Below are 21,271 nucleotides of genomic sequence, written 5' to 3'. Positions count from 1 at the left end.
GTAGGGCGGGCGAGAAGGCAGCCGAGGCGGAGCTGATGGCTGCACTGAGGGCGGGGCGGGGTGCAGGCTGGAGCCTCCGGGGATGGCGGGCTTTGGGGGGGGTTCGCTGGGGGAAAGGACCCCTGTTGACCCCTGACCTCCGGGCCTTGCTGACGTCAGGAACTCCTGACCCTCGGGCCCGAGTGACTTATGGGACCCCCAGTCTCCGGGCCCGGTTGTCTGTGGGGGTCCCCGAACCACGGACGTGTCTGACGTCGGGGACTTCGGATTCCCGAGCACGGCTGACTGCAGGGACCCCAGATTCCAGGACCCGGGAGGTCTCAGGGACCCCTGGAACCCGTTCGCGCGTATGGCTGGCGGTGGCGCTGGGCGCTGGGGGGGCAGTGCTGTTGTTATTGTGGGGCGGGGGTCGGGGTCCCCCAGCGGTCCTTGCCTCGGTCCTTGGCCCGCCGCCCACCTCTCCCCGGAGCCAGTACAACTTCATCGCAGACGTGGTGGAGAAGACAGCACCTGCCGTGGTTTATATCGAGATCTTAGGCCGGTAACGGTGGGGAAGAGCGGAAGGCACCCAAGCCGCGGGCTAGAGGGCGGGCGAGCAGGGGTCTGAGCCTTCTTACATCCTTGCTTTCCCCCATCCCAGGCACCCTTTCTCGGGCCGCGAAGTCCCTATCTCAAATGGCTCAGGATTCGTGGTGGCTGCCGACGGGCTCATCGTAACCAACGCTCATGTGGTGGCTGATCGGCGCCGTGTCCGTGTGAGGCTGCTTAGCGGTGACACGTATGAGGCCATGGTCACAGCTGTGGATCCTGTGGCAGACATTGCCACGCTGAGGATTCAGACGAAGGTGGGGGTCTGGGCGGGCTGGGGCTGATTGAAGCTGTGAATTTGCTCACATCTCCGTGTGACAGTTCTGTATATACATTCTCCCTCAGGAGCCTCTCCCCACACTACCCCTGGGACGCTCAGCCGATGTTCGGCAAGGGGAATTTGTTGTTGCCATGGGAAGTCCCTTTGCACTGCAGAACACGATCACTTCTGGCATTGTCAGCTCTGCTCAGCGTCCAGCCAGAGACCTGGGCCTCCCCCAAACCAATGTGGAATACATCCAGACTGATGCAGCTATTGATGTGCGTTCTGACATAAGAAAAATGAAAACTAGGTTGGGGGCTGGGGGTGTGGCTGTGGGGTGCAGGCACCAACTGTGATAGATGGTGCATGAGCCTAGGTTGGGCTGGGAAAGGAGAGAATTTAGAGAAAGTGCCTACATCCTGGTCATGCCCCCAAGCATAGAGTCCCTGGATTTCTTCCATATTTTCTCCTTGTCCTGCAGTTTGGAAACTCTGGAGGTCCTCTGGTTAACCTGGTGAGTGGGACACCCTTCTTTCCAAGAATCCCTGCCCCAGGTCAGTGTGAGAAGGGGTGTGCTTCCCCTAATTCAGTGATGTTTGGTTAAGTTTCTGAGCAGTCTCCTGTTGGCTATCTCCCAAAATCCAACCAGGTCTCCCCAGCTTCCCAATACTCCCTGTTACTCTTGTTCAGGTATCCCCATCTCCTAATAGGTGTCTGGGCTAGGGAATAGTGGGCTGTATCCCTGCAGGATGGGGAGGTGATCGGAGTGAATACCATGAAGGTCACGGCTGGAATCTCCTTTGCCATCCCTTCTGATCGCCTCCGGGAATTTCTGCATCGTGGGGAAAAGAAGAGTGAGCCTGTCTTGGGATGGGGGTGGGAATTCCTTTAAGTAGTGGGAGGGGCATTCACTGGGCTTTGCTTGGGGGGTGGTCTACTGGGAGGAAAGGGTGGGGGAAGGAAGGAGTTAGCTGGGTGAGGCTCATTTGTCCCTCTATCACAGATTCCTGGTTTGGAATCAGTGGGTCCCAGCGCCGCTACATTGGGGTGATGATGCTGACCCTGACTCCCAGGTATGAGCTTTAGGGGTAGTGACCTGTAGGACCACCAGTGTATTCAGTTGTGGGCAGCTAGCACTTCTGTTGAGCTTTGTTCTCAATTTTATGTTTATCTAAGATAAGTTGCCTCACATTTGGGGCTATCAGAAGAGCTGTTCTCTCTCATGATCTTGACTTTCTCACTGCAGTCCATTTTATACACCTGCTACCAGGTGAATTTCATCCTATTACTGCTTTGATTTAAAAACTTCAATCCATAAACGGGGGTGTTTAGTGGCCATTTTCCATTTGTCTCCAATTTAACCATCCAGATATGGCTTCTTACATGAATATATTCTGTTCCAGCCAATCTGATTTCCTACTCCCGTGGTTTTATTTATGTCATTTTTACTTTATATAGTTAAATACCAGAACCATTCTTCTAGGCTTAAGTTCTACTCTCTCTTTAAAGTTTCTCTTAGGATTCTAGAATGACATTAGTGTTATTGATTTAATACTATGTATCACTTGGAATTAGTTACCTTTTATATACATGTCCCACTTCCTAACTTCCAGAAGGTAGAGAGCCAGTTGCCTTTGTATCCCGAGTATCTAGTGCATGGCCTTGTCCATGCAGTTGTCAGTGTGTTGATGCGAGATTTGAGGTGAACGCAAGATGGGGAGAGTGCCTTGGTGTGGTTAACAGAGTGATCTCTGTCCTTTCAGCATCCTTGCTGAACTACAGCTCCGAGAACCCAGCTTTCCTGATGTTCAGCATGGTGTGCTCATCCATAAAGTCATCCTGGACTCCCCGGCACACCGGTGAGGGAGGGACTGCGCTGTGAGGTGGGGATGGGTGAGGTGTGCATGTGCCCTTGACCTGGGCTGTCTATTCCCTCCTTTCTTTCTCTGTCCATCTTTCACCATAGGGCTGGTCTACGGCCAGGTGATGTGATCTTGGCCATTGGGGAGCAGCTGGTACAAAACGCTGAAGATATTTATGAAGCTGTTCGAACCCAATCCCAGCTGGCAGTGCGCATCCGGCGGGGACCGGAAACATTGACCTTATATGTGACCCCCGAAGTCACAGAATGAGGGGTCAGCAGGCGTATGAGTCTCCTGCTCTGATTTCCACCTTGCTTTCCTGGCCTAGGTTCTGAGGGTACCTGGACAGAGGACTAAATGAACCAGTGGGGGGCAGGTCCCTCCAACCACCAGCACCAATCCCTGGGCTCTGAGGAATCATAAAAATGCTTTTTATATAAAATAAAATTATACCTAGCATCATGTTATAGTCAAAAATAAGGGGGGGCTACTGATCTTTTCCCCCACAAAAAGGTTAGAGGTAAAGCTGTATCCCCCCTCCCCCTTAACTGAGGGGAGACACTGGAGCTGACCCTTCTGACCTCCCTATGCAAGAAAACCAGCTGCTGCTGTCTGTTGTTCTGGGCAGTTAATCAGGTGCTGCTCTTTGTTGTGTGCTTGGCTCGGTGCTGGGCCCAGGAGCAAAAATTCCCCACGCCTGGCCACAGATCCGGCAGCTGGCCTGGGAAGGAGGGTGATAACCTCGGCTTGAGAGTTCCACATCCATAGCGCACACTGGATGAGTGCGGCAGGTCTGCTGACGTCAGGGGTTTCTTGGTAAGCTCCTGAGGTAATAGCAGCCTCAGACCCCTGCTCTTAGGGGCCAGTGGTGGTTTGTGGAGGAGGGTGGCGGCACCTTAGACGATCTGGTTGCTGGTCTGGCCGGGGTAGCGCTCAAACCTCCGGTTGGCCTCTTCACTGAAGGCATCACCTATAAGGTGAATGGGTGGCTTAGGTGGGGAAACAGACCTTCTGTGGGGAAGGGTGGGTAGAAGCAGAGAGGCTGGGAGATCCATAGGCGGGTGGGAAGACACAGAACCCATGTAGGCAGACGGGAATGATGGTCTTTCCCTCCCATTGCCCAGCCTCTCTGGGCTCCTCTTCCCACCAGATACCAATGTGGCAGTTGTGCACCCAGATGCGGTGCCCGTCGTATTTGCAGTTACATTTCATCGCATTGTTGGTGAAGTCGCTTTCTGCTACTTCAAAATTGGGGTTGATGACCACCTGTGAGTGGGGGAAAGGCAGCATAACCCATTGCGTTCCTCAGATCCCAGGGTATCTTTAACAAATATCCCTCCCCCTTGACAGCTGGAACTCAGGTCCCTGGCACCTGCAGAATGTAGTTTCCTGGCCTCACATCTGTGATGTCAATCCACTGGCAGTCGATGTCATGCCGGTACAGATCCCAGCAGCCCACGGTAATGCCCTGCTCTCCAAAGTTGGCACACTCATACCTCTTGGCGACATCTGAGAGGGATTGGCACATGTCAGTGTGAGGCACGGCTGTGGGATGGAGATACCGACGTCTGCTCAAGGCCCGACGACTCACCCTCCTGACATTCAGTGTCTTCGAGACAGAAGCTAGCTTTGTGGCCCTCAGCCACCTTGGTGCCATTGGGGGTCAGGATATCATAGTGAGTGAAGATGTCCATGCTGTGGTAGTGCCTGTGGGGACAAAGGGACCCCTGTTGCCTTCCCTACCCCAGCAAGCTTGTCCCCTCACCAGGGACCTTGCCCTTCTGCTTGCACCGCTCACCCATGACACTCGTGCCACACCCAGGAGTGGCGCCCAGCCTTGGGCCTGAAGTCAGCTCGTCCCAGGTTGTGGATCTGGGAGGAGAACCGGAGGAGACGCCTGTGGCCATAGGGCCAGGGGGCTGAGCGGGCTGAACGGGCCAGGCAGTTCTCCTCCGCGGCGCAGTAGAGCATGTGCAGGGGCCGGTCCTCGATGTAGGCCGTCTCTTGCACCAGGGCCGAGTGCAGTAGTAGGTCTGACGCAGCTAGCCCAAGGAAGGAAGCAGAGTGCGGGAGGTCACTGCTGGGGCAGCAGTGGAGGGGGAGGTGGGAGGGTCAGATGGGGGTGCTTCTCCTCCCCCTATGGAGGGCGAGAGGCTGGTTTCTCACAGACAAGGAGTACCCCTTCAGTTTTGAGCCGTCTTTTTCTCTCGAAGGGGGTGGCCCCGAGCCTCCCTTCCCTGGCCTCACTCACTCTCAGAACAGATGACTCCAGCAGTGAAGCGGGTTCCTGTTCTCTTGCAGGCAATGTGGGTGCCATGATGAGCACACTGGTCCAGGGACAGCTCAGACCCTGTGCAGCGCACTCCACTCATCACCACCTCTGTGGTATTCCCTGAGTCCCAGTACCAGGTCTCCTGGGAACATATGTTGGTGTTTCTGTGAGGCTCTGCTGTCCAGCTTCTTGGGCCAAGGGACTCATTTCCACAGTCCTCTGCCCCAAACACAGGCTTTGGAGGCAATGGCCTTGGTTTCCCTCTCCTCACTCACCTGTAGGCCATGGTTGGCATAGCCCAGTCCAAGTTGCCTACAGACCACCATGGCCTCCAGTGTCCCCCAGTCATCCCCACAGATGAGGCCCCAGCGAAGGGACCCAGCTTCCCCTATTTGCACCTCCACTCGCCCCTCATGTCGGCTGCGGCCCCCACTGAGTCGGATCTGTAGTGACACAGAATGGCAGTTCTGGGTAAGCTTTTGGGGAGGGTAAAGGGAGTCCATAGCAGGCGTGTGGCTGATGAGTGATTCAGAGGCACATGTGGGCTGGTGAGTGGGGGTGTTGGGTGGGAGCTGCCAGGTGGCGAGGGCCTGGGACAGTGAGCTGGGAAGCTGTCAGGCTGCAGATCATGACCAGGACTGGAGAGGACGCAAGATCCCTGAACCGAACTGGAAAGAAAACTGACCTTGGTCTCTACCCCAGTGTAGGGCAGGTTGCATCTGACTCCGGCATCCCGGCTGTGGGAACAGTCCTCGGCTGTGATGTTCTTGTGGGGGCACTTCCAGAGGGACGGTTCCTGTCCAGAGCATCGAACTTCACTTAAGTGAATGGCACCCATACCTAGAGTGAGAGGTCAAAGATCAGGAGGTTATAACTGGACCTTCATTGTCTGCCTCGGGGTCTCCTTCCCAAGGGATGTGCCTCCCAGGAGAATGTGTACCTTCTCCTTCCCTCTTCCACCCATCTTCATCCCCCTCACCCTGCCCCATGCGGGCACCACTCAGAGCCTCTCGAGCACTCCCGAAGCCCAGCTCCCGACACACCACGCTGGCTGCCTGCAGGTCCCACTTGCGGTCACAGACTGTGCCCCACGTGCTGGCCTTCAGGACTTCCACCCGGCCCTCTCCAGGGTGGGCCCCACCCTTTAGACGCACTCGGGTCTATGGAGGAGAGAGACGTGCCCAAAAGCAGTGAATGGAAACAGCACAGAGAGGGCTAAGTGGACCTGGGAGATGAGTGAGATTCTGTGGGAGGGAGGGGGTGGTCTCAGGTCTGTGGCCCACCCCCTGGAGAGAGGTTCCTCTCTGTCCTCAAAGGTCAGGGCTGTGCTTGGTCAGGGGGTGGCTAGGCTGTGGGGACCTCCACCTGGGGTGGGGAAGGTTAGAGTCACTGTCACACACCTCCCCCTGAGGCTTCGACTGTTGTTGCTTCTTCTGGCCACTGGACGCTGCGTAGAGAGGGCCTGGCACACAGCTCACCACCGCAGGGGCCCCCCCAGGGCACCTGGTGGTGTCATTGGCACGATAGAACTCCAAGGAGCAGAGGGAGAGGTGGGTCTCGGTGCCCACGCACGCCACCCCATGCAGACCAAAGGAGTGTTGCTGCCGCTGGGCCAGCAGCCTGGGGGGACAGGAGTGGGTGCAACAGGGTAAAACAATGCTCCTCCCTCTCTGCCCCCAGCCCTCCTCCCTCCATGCCTCCGCCATCCCCCAACCTTTCGTGATCATTTCATCCCTTCTTCTTCCCTCTTCTCTGCTGCATTTCCCTCCATAGAGACAAAGGGAAAGGGCAAGTTTCCAGGCTGAAAAAGCCCACGTTACCCAGACAGGAGGGTTCTTGGGGACCAGCGGCCAAAGTCCCCTCTGGACAGGACAGCTAGTCTTGAATTACCTGACAGAAACCTTGCTCCGAATGTCTCTAAGTTGCTGGCCCTAACGGAGGCTGGGGTTGAGGCTGCTGGGCAGAGAGAGTGGGAAGCCAGGACTGCCCAGCTGGAAGAGATGGGCAGGACATAGTGGCTGACACAAACAGGAGGCTTGAAGAGCCCATGGGAGCACAGAGCCTTCCATTATGCTGAGGCTAAGAGAATGGAATCAGGGTCGGGATGCAAAGGAGTGAGTAAGTCTTGGGTCTATATGGCTTCTCTGAGGCCAGAGGGTCTTCCAGGCCAGAATTTGATGGGTAGTTATGAGAGGAATATACCAGAAGGACTGGGGCTGGTATATGTGGGAATGAAGATGTAGAAATGTAAGACAGACAAAAGTTAGAGACCACATGACCAGAGAAGGAGAATATGCACAACAGAATGGTAGAGATCTCTCCAGACCTGAGCTGAGCTTTAATAAGGTCATCTATGGTTCTGCAATTTAAATGTAGCAGAAAGAAGGTTCCTTAGCCACCCAAGCATGAAAGTGGGATTAAACTAGAGACATTAAAACTTAGGAGCACTTTGGAGAGATGCCTTGGGAGATGGAGGGGGCTTGTTTATTGACACAGAATAAAAGATGGCAGCGGGCCGCGTGATGAGAGCAGTGTCTAGAGAGGAGGGCTCGTAGTGGTGAAGTGGGCCTGTGAGGCTGGCTTGGCGATGAGTTATGTAGTAACGTGCCCATCGCTTGATGTCAGAGGAAGGAATCTGACGACGTGAAGTTATTGGCTAGGAGATGCAGAGAAGAGGAAAAGTTCATACATACAACAGACAAAGGAAGCCTGGAGACTTTATGGAATACCTTTGGAGGCTCAGGATCAGTGGATTCTGAAGCTCAGACACATCAGGTACTCTCCCAAAGTCCTGTGTGGCTGAAAATAAAAGCCAAAGAGGCCACAGGAAAAAAAAATCTCACTCTTCTAAACTTCCTCCTCCCCTTTCCCCACAAGGAACACAGTAAAATCAGCAGAGTGCACTTGAATTTGGGGTTCAGGGAAGACCAGAGCATGGCCATGTTGGGCACAGAGGACCCTTAGCTAGAAGGCACTACAAGAACACCCCCAAATTCTGAGCTCCTTTGAAGCCACCAGAAGGAGGAGCTGAGGAAGGAGGGCCCCCAGGGGACTACTGGGTGATGCTAGAATGTGCAGAAGAGAGGAGGGGATGGAAGAAAGGGATAGATTCTCTGTGTCTTCAGCCACTTCTGAAGAAGTTATCAGGGAGACTTATCATGTGCAAATGGCCTTTGGAAGCCTACTGAAGGGTATTCACTCCCTTGAATTCCAAAGGAACCCATGAGAAAATTAGGGAACAGGGAGCCTAACTGTGTCAACTGGGCCAGAGACACAAGAACTATAATCTGAACCCATCCCTGGCAAAGGTTCCAGAGGGGGCCCCAAGTCTCACCTCCAAGCTGGTAGCACCTACTTTTAAAAAATCAATCAAATAAAGGTAAGCTGGGAACATTGATCCCTTAGGCAAACTGAACTTGAGGGAGACACAGGTATGGCATCTGAAGGACAGAAGTGCCAGAGGATCTGCTAGAATTCACTGGGGGAAGAAAAATAAGCATGTGGGACAAGGGTAGTCAGTAGATGAACTTCTATCAAGTCTTGCAAAAATCCTGTGACAAGCCTAATTTCCCAGAAACCTACATAAGGGCCAGCATCACTTTACATTTCAGTAAATCATCTGGAAGGTGGTTTGCAATAGCTACTGCCGCTCCTTCACATCTTGGTGGGGGCCTCTTGGACCCCTTCCTGACCACAGCCCCATCGCCCTGACTCATCGTCACTCTGTGCGCTCCCTGGCCTCACACCCCACCTGAACTTCATTTACCTCTTGATTGATCCCCTGCCCACTCGGGGTTTGGGTTTGACTTTAAGCTTGGTGAGTTGTCTGAAAAAAGGAGAAAGAAGTTAGTGGAGGTAGTGGTTAGGTATGTGGCCCAGGAAGGACCCTCAATGCAGAGCGTAAGAAGGAGTAAAGTGAAGGGGGCCAGATTTCCCCCACACACTGATGGCTACACATCACTGAACTCCATTTTATTAACTCCGGTTGCTGTGTGGATTCCACAACAGTGATGGGAAACCTAGTCTGTCCAGAGGTGAGGGGAGAGGGGATAAGAGGTAATGGGAGGAGAGAGAAGGGGAATGTGGGTGAATTAAGGGGTGGGGGTGAAGAGTAGGGGGCAAGGAAGCATGCAGGCAGCTGGGGCCGGAGTCCAAGTTATTTGGGGGAAGTATAATGATGAGGAGGCTTCTCCTCAACTATTGCTACATTATTTCCTCCCTGTGCACCCTAAGATCAAAGCTTGCCCATCCCCATGCCTGCTTCCCCACCCCCTGGAATGACCATTTTGCGGTTACATCCCTAATTCATCAGCTTGGGTTCTGGGATGGACATGGATAGGCTGCCTTCCATCCATCCACCTCCTGGGGCCACAGGGGCAAACAGGAGGTCCCGGGGCTCTTGCCCCATTACCTTCCAAGGGGCTTGGGGCGTCGGGCCGAGGCTTTGGCCGCTCGCTTCCTCAACTTTCTGCGAGGATAAGACAATAGCAGAGTCAAGATCAGTCTAGAACCAAGTGGGAAAGGCTGGTGCAGCTGGGGCCAAGGGCAAATTTCTTTTCCAACAGGGAACTTGGAAAGTCAGCGGGATGTTATGAGATACTCCCAAGGCTCAACCCTTCACAGCTGTTTGGTTTCACATGCCCATAACCAGGCCGATGAGCAGCGGTGAAGCGCAGGGACTCAGGCTGTTAGAGCCCCTATATCAGCATCCACAGAAACTAGTCTGGGGCAGATGGGTCATGAGGACCAGGCTCAGTATCAGGGTTGCTCTAAACCTGAGGGGAGGACTTTGGGGAAAGGTATAAGTAGGAAGGTGTTAGGACTGTTAAGATTGTCAGACTGACCGGGCAAGGAGAGAGCTCTGGCCTGGTTATAAGGAGGCTGACTGTCTTTTATTCTTGGATGTTCTCTGACTTCTGGCATTTCCAGGTCTGAGGCCCGTGGACCAGGACCAAGGCTGGATGTCCAAGAACGTTAAGTTGGTTTGACTGGGAAACATGAGGCCAGGCGGGTTAGGATGACAGCATCCTTCCTGCCTAAATTAAATCCCATATGCTTTAGTTATTCACAAACAGAGCTCAGCTCCCAGACTTACTTCCAGAGAAATAAGTCTAAAACTTTATTTCTTTTTAATTGGCCTAAATATTTGACCTATTTTATTCTTCAAGAGGTTGCCTTAAATCTAATGTCTGGAAACTAGGGCTGTCTCTCCTTTCATTCTCCCTTTGATTTTAAAGACTTTAATTTTGTCCCCTCTCTGTTCTTTCTGACTATGCACAGATGAATGCAGGTCTGGCCTGTCTGTTCTTACAAGTTTATGGATCTCCCTGTCATCATCTTACTTATCCCTTCTTTAAACAGGTTCTTACTCTGCTGTTTTCTCCTGAGGGGTCCTATCTGGACAAAACATACTGTACGCAGATGCACTTGGGTGTTAATATATAGATTTGAGACCGCGCAGAAGCTGCTTGATTTTTCCTGTCCTGGCTTCTTTCTGGGATGTATTTAGTTGGTCTTTTTGCCAAAATATCCATTATGTCCAACATTCCTAGGAAAGTGTGTACAATAACTCTCAGGTCCCTTTCCTGAGACATTACTAAGAGTTTAGAACCTCTCATCACACAAGTACAGTGTGAAACTTTTTCTCCAAACGTCTTTTTCTCAGATCTGTCTAAAATGAAATATATTTTGTGTTCTCTTTCAAGAATATCTCAATCCTCTGACTAGTACTCAGAAAAATGCATTATTATATAGAAATTTAGAAGTACTTCTTCTCTTTGTTATTTATAAGGTTCTTATATTAAATATCCTATGGTATACTTAGTTATATATAAGGTACAACATAGATTATATTAAGAACCTGGTGCTTGTTTAGGACCAGTACTGATATCTGTCTTTATTTACACTCCTTCATTCACGAACAGACTCTTGTTTCCCACCCCCCATCATTTGTTTCTTCAACCATCAAACGTAAAAACCTGCTTACATCTATGTGCCCTCTTCTCAATCCAACTATCTCTCTTTTCTAAGGCCACTCCCCCCAATATTTCCGAATTCTATCCCTTAGGATCTTTTTTCTCTTCAGTTGAGAAGTCACGTACAATCTCTCCTCAACTGAATCATTTTAAACATGTTCAGATCTCCCTCACACACACACCCACACACACCCTCCATCCCATTTCTCCCCCCTCTTCACTGAAAGCACTGTCAAGAGTTGTCAAATGCTCCACTTTATATCCTCTCTCTTACCACTCATTCCTTAACCCACTCTTCTCTGGTTTTCCCCCATCACTCTGCAAAAAGAAATCTAGTAGACAGTTTCAGTCTTTATCTTATTTACCTCTCCAAAGAACTGCTGTACTCTTCTTCTCTCCTTCCTTGACTGTCCTAACACTTCTAGTCTGGTTTGATTCCTAATTCTGTTTACTCTCTCTTGGTCTTATTCACAGGCTCCTCCCCTAGCTAGTCACTTAAATTTTTGGAGCACTGTCTGAGGCATTCTACTCAGTCTGTATCCTCTCTTTTTATGTTCTTATTTATAAGAACCTTGTATATTCCATTGCATTCTTGATGTTTCTACTTAGATGTCTCAAAGTGTTTTAAAATGTAATATAGGTCCAAAAAATAAACCCATAATTCTTTTAGTAAAATCCACTCCAGAAACCTAAGAGTTAACCTTGATACTTCTCTTTTTGACTCCCAAAGTCAGTCCATAACCAAGTCCCATCAGCGTTACTTCCTAAACATCTCTCCAGTCCATCCAATCTTGTTCTTCTCCAAACCATTCTCAGAAATGCTGCCAGAGTGATCTTTTGGAGCCCCCAAACCTCATCACAGCTTCTCACACCCCTCTTTGTGAAAACATTTCACTTGTTTCCCAGGGCTTTTATTATAAAGACCCAAATCCTTAATGTCGCCTGTAAAGTCTTCCACAATCTCTTGTCACCTTTGTGTTCTCAGAATCTTGCACAGTGCTTTTCAAATAGCAGGGGTTCAATAAATAGCTTTCAGTACTAAAGCTCTTAGAATCTCAATTTCTTTGCCTACAAAAGGACAGTAAATGATTCAATTATCTTTACATCCTTTTCCTCTTCTAAAATTCTATAACTTTCACGTGTTCTAGGGCAGAACTATAAAACCAACTTGAAAAAAATGCTAAATGCATCATATTTTGATTTTCTCATTCTCAACATCTTACTGGAGTCCTCTAAAATCTAGCCAATGTATCTTCTTTCTCTAAGGAAGGTAGAGTTCTTCATAATGTCCTTGCCTCTCCTTTATGATGGTATTACCTGTGGGAATGCTCCCTCTGTCTGATGTGACCTGTGAAAGGCAATCTAGATCATATCCCCATCACAAAATCTCCCAGGATTCCTATAACTCCTTTACTCACTATAACTGATCTCTCTACTCAGTATGTGTCCTTCTCCAGCCTTCATATCCCAGATTCAGTAACAGTTTGCAATGTCTACACAAATATTCCCGATCTCTGAACATTACCTCAGATCATGCACATCTAGGGATAATTGCTGGGTCTCAGACTTGCCAAGGATGGCTCACTTGGAAAGCTGGGGGTATTACCTTGGAGCCGAGAGATGACTGATGGCACACACCATCCTCCTTTCTAGCAGCTTCAGGGTCATTTGCCATGTGTCTTCTCTTATTTTCTGCTACCAGTCATCCTATAGCTCTTCACTCCCTCTCTCTTGGCTGTCACGCTCCAAATCAGCTTCACTTTTGTAACAAACTCCTAACTGGCCTTACTGCACCCTGAACCTCCATCCTCCAATTCACTACTATTGGGTAAACTTTGACAACACTGGCCTTATTTTATCAGTGTTCCACACAAATACTTTTATTTTTAATTTTGTCATAGAATAAAGATGAAACACTCCAATGTGGCATGAAAAGTGTTCATTTTCTAGCTTTTAAGTATCCAGATCTTTCTTCCATTATTTTTCAGCACAATCTTCTACTCTAGTCAACCACTTTTGAAAAATATCCTTATCACTGTCCTCTCTGTCTGGGTCAGCAATGACTCCATTTCGCCAAATCCAGCTTTTATTTCTCAGTCCTTGTGCTTTTAGACCCATCAGCAGCACTGAGTCAGGTGACCACTCGCTCCCTCTCTTTCTTGAAGCCTGTTACTTGGCTATAGGCTACCATACACCCCTGGTTTTCTTTCTACCTCACTTCACTGTTTGCATGTTCACTCTGTCTTCCTGATCTCATAACATTTAAACTCTCAGTTCGGTCCTTGGACTCCTCTTTTCCTGATTACACTCACTCCCTTGGTGACACTGTCCAGTTTCAAGACTTGTAATACTTTTATTCAACTGAACTCTAGAGTCATATACCCAATTGCCTACTCAGCCTCACCATTTCAATGTTTTAGAGAACCTCAAAATTAACAGGTCTAAAACCAAGTTTTAATTATTCAATGTCCCCCACCTCCTCCTCGAACAAAATGTCCTCCACCCACTGTCTTCCTTATCCGAAAAGGCCAACTCCATACTGAGCTCAGGCTCAAAACCTTGGAATGAACCTTAACTCCTCTCCTTCTCTCGCACCATATTAAATCCATCCGCAAATCCTTTTGGTTCTACCTTCAACCATACACACAGTGTGATCATTTTTCACCACTCTCACTGGTCACCATCACCTCTCACTTTCTTTACTTGGCTTTCAGGAGACAATAACCCCCTAACTAATTTTTATGCCTCCCTGACTCCACAGCATCCCTTACAGTCTATTTTTAAAGCAACCAAAATAATACTTTAAAAATGGAAGTCATAGGTCATACCTCTGTTCAAAACCTTATCTTACACAGAGAAAAAAACAATCTCCCAAATGTCCCTACATGATCGGGCTCCCCATACTTTCTGGATCTCTTCCTATATCATTTTCTCTCTTGTTGCCTCAGCTGTAGCCACAGTGGCCTCTAGGCCTGACAAAAGTGCTTTCTCCCTCCCTCCACCCCTCCCCTGCCCCCTAGGATCTTTTATGATCTCTCTTCCTGTAAATGTTTGGCTAAATTTCTACACAGTTTGTGCCTTAAATCTTTTCTTGAATGACGCCTTTTCAAAGAGGCCTTCTCTGACTGCTTCATCTAAAACTGCAATCCCACTTCCAACTTTCTATCTCCTTCCCTGCCTTATTTTTATCTATTACACTCTTTGCTATCCTTGCATTAAAAAATTTTTCTATTTTACAATTCTTCCTTAGTCCATGAGATCAGGGATTTTTGTTTTGTCTACTGTTGAATCCTTTTGTCTACTGTTGAGTCCCTAGTGGCTACAACAGCCCCTGGCACACCGTAGACACTCAATAAACAAATACTGAATGAATGGATCTCTTCACCTTTGTTCATGCTAGCTTTGTCACTTGAAATCCCTGTTTTACATTGTACTAATCTTTCAGAACCTGATGTTTGCATTAGGGAAGGTGAAGAACAGCACAGAGAAAGAAATATAGTCCCAAGACAGAAAAAAAGTGGAGGAGTATAGCACACAGGTATTTACAAACCGTTTGAGTCTCTAGACCAGATAAAGTATATTACTTGGAGATGAAAGAACTTTCAGATGTGCAGACAGCCAAGGCAAGGAGAATGTGAGCAAGTCTGGAGAAGACCAGAGGTTGGATAATGTATTGACTTTCAAAAAGAAGAAAAAGGATTCCTTAAGCTAAATAATAACACTCTAGAATACATTATTAAATGGAAAGTTTGTGAAAAGTGAGGAAAATATATGGAGATTTTTAGAAACCTAGAAGGATTTCAGTAAAAATTAGCTCAAACCATCATGATTTCTTTTTTGACAAGATTACTAAATTGGAAGGCTGGAGAATGGCCGTGAACTTAATATATCTGAATTTTAAGGGAGACTAACAAAATGTCCCATGATTTCATTATAGATAAAATGATGAAATGTTGGCTACCTCATTGTAGTGTTCGGTATGTTCCCAATTAGTGGAAAAAACATTTCACAACTAATGAGTAAAGACTTGATGAGTAATGAAGAGTTAGACTTTGGTTTTGAACATTTCAACAATTTTAACAGTCACGCTGATGAAGGCAGAAGGCATAGCTATCTTGTACATCCTTGAGAGGAAGCTGGGAGGGATGGCAAATTGAAAGTAATGTCAAGATTCAGGATTATCTCATGTGTTATCATGGCTTTGTAATGGTTTTTCAATGATGTGTCCAACTAATTTAATAGGGTAAACTCAACATAGATTTAGGTTCAAATAGGCTTTTCTATTAGGATCAAGAATAAGGGAAGATCTGAATTGGTTTTAGATGACTACCAGTTCAATATGAACAGTGGGGTGTTTGCTCAACAGAAAGTCAATACCAAGTCTGGGCATGCTCTACCCAAAGTTGAGCATTTCTACTGTACCCTGCCCTGATCAGACCGTATCTGAAGTTGTGTACCCAATGCAAGGTTACCTAGATGTCAAGAGGTCTTTCTGCAAAACTCAACTAATGAAGAGCTGAAAACAATTAGCAGTTTAGCCTGCAAAACAGATTACAGAGAGACTGTAAAGATTTCTAAACTCCTCAGAATGACGGCAGAAGATTCTCCAGGGTAGCCAAGCGCTGTAAGCACAGAACCGTTCACGCATGGGATCCGTTACTCAGGAAGCCAGCGCATACACCCCGGCTCCAGGGCAGGTGGAGAGGGCCGGGCCGAAGGATATTCCGGAAAACTTGTCTAGGAGTCCCGGGGGCTCCCGAGGGCTTTCGAGGGCAGGGCCCCACCCTCCCCGCGCCCTCTGACCCTCAGGGATTGGCCCTCTGGCGGGGACACGCGCGCCCAGCCCCTCACTGGACACACCCAGGCACTGCCTCCGCAGGGCGCAGCCGCGCGCTCCCTGAGCTCGCCCCGGGGTCGCGCCCGCGCCGTAACCGCAACCGCCCAGCGGACCGCCGGCCGCTGGGCGTGGCCTCGCGAGGCTTGGCGCGCGCTCCGGGACGCGGAGAGTCTGCCTGCCAACCGATGGCGTCATGGGCACCGGCCCACGCCCCGCGCCACTCGCCCCGGCTGCGGGCCCGAGAGAGCCGAAGCCTTGTTTGCCCCAATTCAGACCCGCCCCGAGGAGCCCTTCATGGTCCCACAAGATTTCTCAACTATCCAGGTTGGAAAGGGCCTCCATATTTCTCCATTGCTGCAGAGCCCCGGACCCTCCCTGGGGTCTAGACACCAACCCTTTTAGTAAGCACCCTTCAATCCCAGCCCTCTCCACTCAGCGCCCACATCCCTTCACCTGTAAAAGGCCGTGTTGACCCTCTTTTCGCTAGGGAAGCCCAGCATCCCGCAGACCACGTGGCTGTTATGGGCACTCCAGCCTTTGTCACACACTTGGAACCAGCCGTCGGGAAGCCTGACTTCGACCAGTCCCTCGGTCACTGGCAGGGGCCGCCTGCCCCGCCCCACGGCCGGTCGAAGTCGCACCTCCTCCACTTGCAGGTGCTGTTCTACCTGGGATAGGACCACAAGCAGAGGAAGGAGTCTCAGTAGCGCCTTTCCCATGTCCTCTCACCCTCACAGACCCCTGAGCAGCGTGCTTGCTGTAAAGCCCGTGGCGAGTAGGCGCTGGCACAGGGCTGAGAGGCATGCCTGCTCTCTGCAGTGAACTGACTCTCCCGGACCGCGAGAGTGGAAGGGCGTGTGCTCTGAGAAGCGATTGAGGGTGCTGAGGAAGCTGAGGAAGGAGTGCCCAAGTCAGCCCCAGCATGGGGAGCAGTTCGCAGAAGTGGTGTGGAAGCAGTAGGAGAGATTAGGAAGGGAGAGAGAGCAACGGATGCCCTGGGGACCAGGGATGAAACTGGAGAGGCTCATGCCAGGCTTAGTGATGTGAATGCCAATGCTAAAACAAACCTGGGCTTTAATATGTCTAGCTCTATTCTTTGTCCACACCCTGCTAAGCTTCCCACTAACCCAAATTAGCTTGTGAGGCATATGGGATCCCCAACCCTCTAGTATCCCCTCTACCCACATAAACCGCCCTGGCCATCCTCGGTGAGATGTGTATGTTGTGTGTGCGAGCATATGAATGGCAGACCTCAATGACATTAGAATCTGAGAAGCCAGGGAGGCGCTGGTCCTTGCAGATGACTCCGGCATCCTCATCATGAGTGCAGTCACTGTTCCCCCAGCCCCGGGAGGCACATTCAGTCACGCTCTGCTCAGTCCCACTGCAGCTCAGGTTGTCCAGCCAGATGCGGCCTGTGGAGAGAGAGATAGGGGAGAGAGAGACTTGTGGAGGCAGGATGGAGGAGGGGGGGAGGGGATGGGGATGTTGGGGAGAGTGAGCATATAGGCCTCACGTTTGGCCAAGATGATCCCATTTTTCAGCTAAGATAATGGGTGTGCAAGAGACAGGACACCCTGGGAGGAAAGGGAGCACAGGACTGATGGAGGGCCAGTGGTGATCTCAGGGGGAGCACAGGACTGATGCAGGGCCAGTGGTGATCTCAGGGATACTCAAGAAGTTGGTACGGTGAATAAAAAATTGAGACTCAACACTGAATTTCTGATCAATCCTGACCTATTCAGTGATAGCTACAATTAAGTACCTGTTGAGTGTTAGGCACTCTGCCATGTATGCATACACGATTATTCTTAGAGCTGCTCCCATTTTACATAAATTGGAGTTCAGAGAAGTTAAGTAACTTGCCTAAGGCCACACAGCCAACACATGGGGACTTAGGGGTTTAAGGTATTTGTGAGACTTGGAAATCTAAGATCTTTCACCTCAGCCTCGCTTTCTCCCATGGGCCTGCCCTGCCTGCACTGCCACATTGCCCCTTGTTTTTCTTTCTGCCTGGACCACATTGAAATGAATATCTGACTTCTCAGAGTTGGATGGACCCAAACCACATAGAACTCCACCCAATGTGACATGTCTGTCACAGCCAATGGCAAGGACCCATCGCATACGTCCTGACAAGACTTACCCAGTTTCTGCTGGGATGCCCACTTCCTGTTCCACCAGGCCACTGGAACCATCACAGAGTTCTTGTGACTCTTTATGACTTTCCCCCACCAGGTCTGATTCAGACCTTTGAGGTCATTCAGAAAACACCCTCAGCCAAATGACTGTCTTCATATTTGAAGACAACCTTCAAGTAAGTGCTCTCCCAAACTTTTTCTTTTCATATCAAACACCCCTGGTTTCTTCAGCTATTCCCTCTTGAAACTTGGCTTCCAATCTTTCACATCTGGGCAGCTCTTCTCTGAAAGAATTTCCATTTTCTACTGTCTCTCTTAAATGTGGCATCTACAAGGGACACTTTATTCCAGAAGTTGTCCAGCCCGTGGGAAGTGGGGGATGTGCTGCAGACTGCCTGGGCTTCTGGCCATCAATCCTACTGTGGGCTCATACAATGGAAGTATCTTCAGGTCTCCGAATTCCTCCTATGCTCCCCCACCCCACTTCATGTGGTATGAGTTTACACCTTGTTCTTAGTCAGTTCCAGCTTGCTGGTTTCAGCTCTTGCCTATAATTTGATTTTGTCAGCTGCAGTATCTGTGATCCCTTCTGTTTGGGACATCCAGACACCATCTATTTGCTCTCAGCTTTCCATCAAGCCAACTGTACTTTACTTGTACAGGGATTACCTGTAGCTGTGTCCTAGCATTTGTCTTTGTGGAATCATACATAGGCAAAAGAAAAGAATTTATTGATCACCTCGTCATTTTGTACCTAGGGCACCTGAAGTTCAGAGAAGGCACTGAGCAGCCTAAGGTCACAGAGGCCTGAGAAGTGACTGTCAACCATGGGTGTACTTGACACTGCTGTTTCTGGTGTCCTGGCTTCCCACGCCTGCCCTCAACACTGAATTTCTGATCAATCCTGACCTATTCAGTGATAGCTACAATTAACTACCTGTTGAGTGTTAGGCACTCTGCCATGTATGCATACACATGATTATTCTTAGAGCTGCTCCCATTTTACATAAATTGGTGTTCTCTCTCCCTGCATTAAGGCAATACCTCGGCCACACGTGGAGCCTTGCTCACCTGTTCCAGGGCCGTATTTGGCACTGTGGGTCCAGCCCGTGGCCTCTGTGAAGCCCAGCTCCCGGCAGAGGACGTGGGCAGCCTGCAGGGTGAAGTCGTCATCGCAGATGGTGCCCCACTCGCCAGCTCGCTGGATCTCCACGCGGCCCTCAAAGGGCTTCCGGGGGAAGCCAGCCAGCCGGAACCGCAGCCCCTGGCTCCCAGGCCTCTTCTCGGGAGCCGTGGATGGGGATGGAGCTCCCAGGCAGGAGCAGCACAGGAGGCACAGCAGCAGCCCCCATGGGCTCCACTGCCGAATACTGACAGGTCGCATGGCAGGGAAGGCCTGGGTGCCCCAGAGAGAGAGTGTGTAAGACAAACCAAGTCCAAGCCAAGCCTGGCTCCCAGAGAAAGGTCAGGAGAGGAAGAGAGACACTGAAGAAGGACAGAGGCAGAGACCATGTGAGAGAAAAACAGAGATCCAGGGACTAAGTGAGAAAAACAAATTCAGTAAGAGCAGAAACAGAGTCCGAGAGGCAGCGACCAGGGAGGGGGGAGTGAGAGAGAGAGAGACAGAGACACAGAGATGGAGAGGTTCTCCCTCAGCATCAGTTGTTCTGTCCTTCCCTAGCTGTCCTCATCACCTCTATTATCCCCACCCACTGGTTAAGAGACCCAAAGATCAAAAGACAGTGATTAGAGACCAAGAGGCAGAGAATGGTTGAGAGGAAGAGATAGAGACTGAGCAGGAGGGACACCCAGACAGGATGTGAGAGGAAGGGAAACTGTGGGAAAGAAAGGGGATTAAACAGAAAGAGACTGTAGAGAGGGACAATGTGGAAGATAGAAAGTGACTGTGAAAGAGGCAGCACACAGAGCAACAGAGAGACGCAGGCAACAGGTAAGGAGAGGGCCTGGCAGGAGCCAAGGAGGGGTGACGGCAGGGATCCAGAGATTCCATTCAGCCAGTCAGACAGAGGACAGAGAGCTACTGATTGTGGAGAGAAGCAGGTGAGGGGCTTAGGAGCCCCTCAGACCTTAGGTTCCCTGATTGGCAGCCAAGCCTAGAGTCCTGTCTGGGCAGATTCCACGGCAGAGCCCAGGGTGCACGGAGAACCCCCTGCACACCCTATCCACACAGGCTCTCACATGCCCTGCGGGGTCAAGGGGCCCAGGAGGGCCAGGCCTCAAGCTGGGAGGGGGAATGGGGTGGGGTTGTCCAAACCTCCTGCCAACACTGCCATCGCTGTCACCGGGCAACAGGAGGCCAGGGCACCAATCAGCTCCTCAGCCAAGGCCTTCCCTCTGTCTGGGACTGAGAACAGCCCCTCTCCAGCAAGGGGCCCCCTGAACATGCTTTCCCCAACTCAGACAAACAACACAACAGGACAGCTTTGTTCTGGGGACATTTTGGCTTGGGGGCCCAGGGATAGGGCCTCATAGAGGAGCCTCCAGCCTTAGGGCCCCAGCGGCTGCCCTATTTGGAACACCCTGCAGCCCTCTACCCGCCAAATAATCTGCCTCTCTCCACTCTTCTTGTCTCTCTTTCTCTCTTTTTTTAAACGAGAGAACCCTCTGTTGGTTGGTTTCCCCTCGACCCCATCCTGCATCACCCCTTTTCCGTGGTCCCGCCACCATCCTCTCCATCCGAAACTCCCCTTCCTCCCGCGGCAGCGTGACTCCCCCTACCTTTGAGCGGGACTCTAGGGGCTGGGAGAAGAGTCCAGGTCCTGGAGATCGGTCCTAGAACTTCCCAAAAAAAGTGCTCGGCCAGGGGAGACTGGACCCCCCCTCCCTCCCCCCTCTCCTTTCGCCCCTCCCACGTTCCCTTGAGCCCTCCCACATTCCGCCTTCTCCTTCGATTTCTCCCTGGCCAGTTCCCTCCTCTTCTTTTGGTCCTCCCCTCCCCCGTGGAGCTGGCCGCGGCCGCTCCACCTCCCCCCACTCCCCATCGCCGACCCTCCCCGGCCTGCTCAATGAAGCTTTCTTTTCCCGCGGGTTGGAGGCCGGGCAGCTGCGGTCAGGGAGCTAAACACGCGAGAGGCCACGGGGCCGCAAACCGGCCCGGGCGGCGGCCCCTGCTCAGCTCCGGGCTCCGGGCAGCCTTCCAGTCAGTCCCCAGCCCCCAGCCCTTCCCCCACGTCCCGGGCTCTGCGGAGTGTAAACAGCCGGACTCCAGCCGGGCTAGGGGCGGGTCCGGTCGGGGAGCTGAGGCAATGAAGAACCGCATAGTCCCTCCGGTGCCCCAGGGTGCCCACTGGCATTTTCGGGGTGACGTCACGGC

General features: G+C 50.9%; 2 protein-coding genes across 7 annotated transcripts; one reads left to right on the top strand and one right to left on the bottom strand.

Annotated features, from left to right (window-relative positions):
- The first annotated feature begins 28 nt into the window (after window positions 1-28).
- HTRA2 (HtrA serine peptidase 2) lies at window positions 29-3,174 on the top strand. Its single transcript, XM_082743895.1, has 8 exons — window positions 29-541; window positions 641-845; window positions 934-1,128; window positions 1,332-1,364; window positions 1,599-1,704; window positions 1,854-1,923; window positions 2,614-2,709; window positions 2,817-3,174. The coding sequence occupies exons 1-8, from the start codon at window positions 36-38 to the stop codon at window positions 2,980-2,982; spliced, it is 1,377 nt and encodes a 458-aa protein (XP_082600021.1). The 5' UTR covers window positions 29-35; the 3' UTR covers window positions 2,983-3,174.
- On the bottom strand, window positions 3,121-20,798 carry LOXL3 (lysyl oxidase like 3). 6 transcript variants are annotated; one of them, XM_082743850.1, is made up of 17 exons: window positions 20,677-20,798; window positions 19,009-19,333; window positions 17,048-17,211; window positions 16,250-16,464; window positions 9,396-9,452; window positions 8,751-8,810; window positions 7,714-7,783; window positions 6,385-6,604; window positions 5,964-6,144; window positions 5,670-5,824; window positions 5,260-5,427; window positions 4,964-5,126; window positions 4,511-4,754; window positions 4,304-4,419; window positions 4,085-4,221; window positions 3,867-3,978; window positions 3,121-3,682 (listed from the first exon to the last, which is right to left on the bottom strand). In XM_082743850.1, the coding sequence occupies exons 9-17, from the start codon at window positions 5,971-5,973 to the stop codon at window positions 3,609-3,611; spliced, it is 1,179 nt and encodes a 392-aa protein (XP_082599976.1). In that variant the 5' UTR covers window positions 5,974-6,144; window positions 6,385-6,604; window positions 7,714-7,783; window positions 8,751-8,810; window positions 9,396-9,452; window positions 16,250-16,464; window positions 17,048-17,211; window positions 19,009-19,333; window positions 20,677-20,798; the 3' UTR covers window positions 3,121-3,608. The 6 variants fall into 6 exon arrangements, with proteins under 6 accessions (XP_082599976.1, XP_082599973.1, XP_082599977.1 ...); XM_082743847.1 differs by lacking the exon at window positions 7,714-7,783; XM_082743851.1 differs by lacking the exon at window positions 9,396-9,452.
- Between the last annotated feature and the right edge of the window lie 473 nt (window positions 20,799-21,271).

Source organism: Mustela nivalis, assembly GCF_964662115.1.
Source record: "Mustela nivalis genome assembly, chromosome: 8".
NCBI classification, from domain to species: domain Eukaryota; kingdom Metazoa; phylum Chordata; class Mammalia; order Carnivora; family Mustelidae; genus Mustela; species Mustela nivalis.
This window is presented reverse-complemented; position numbering and strand designations above follow the sequence as displayed.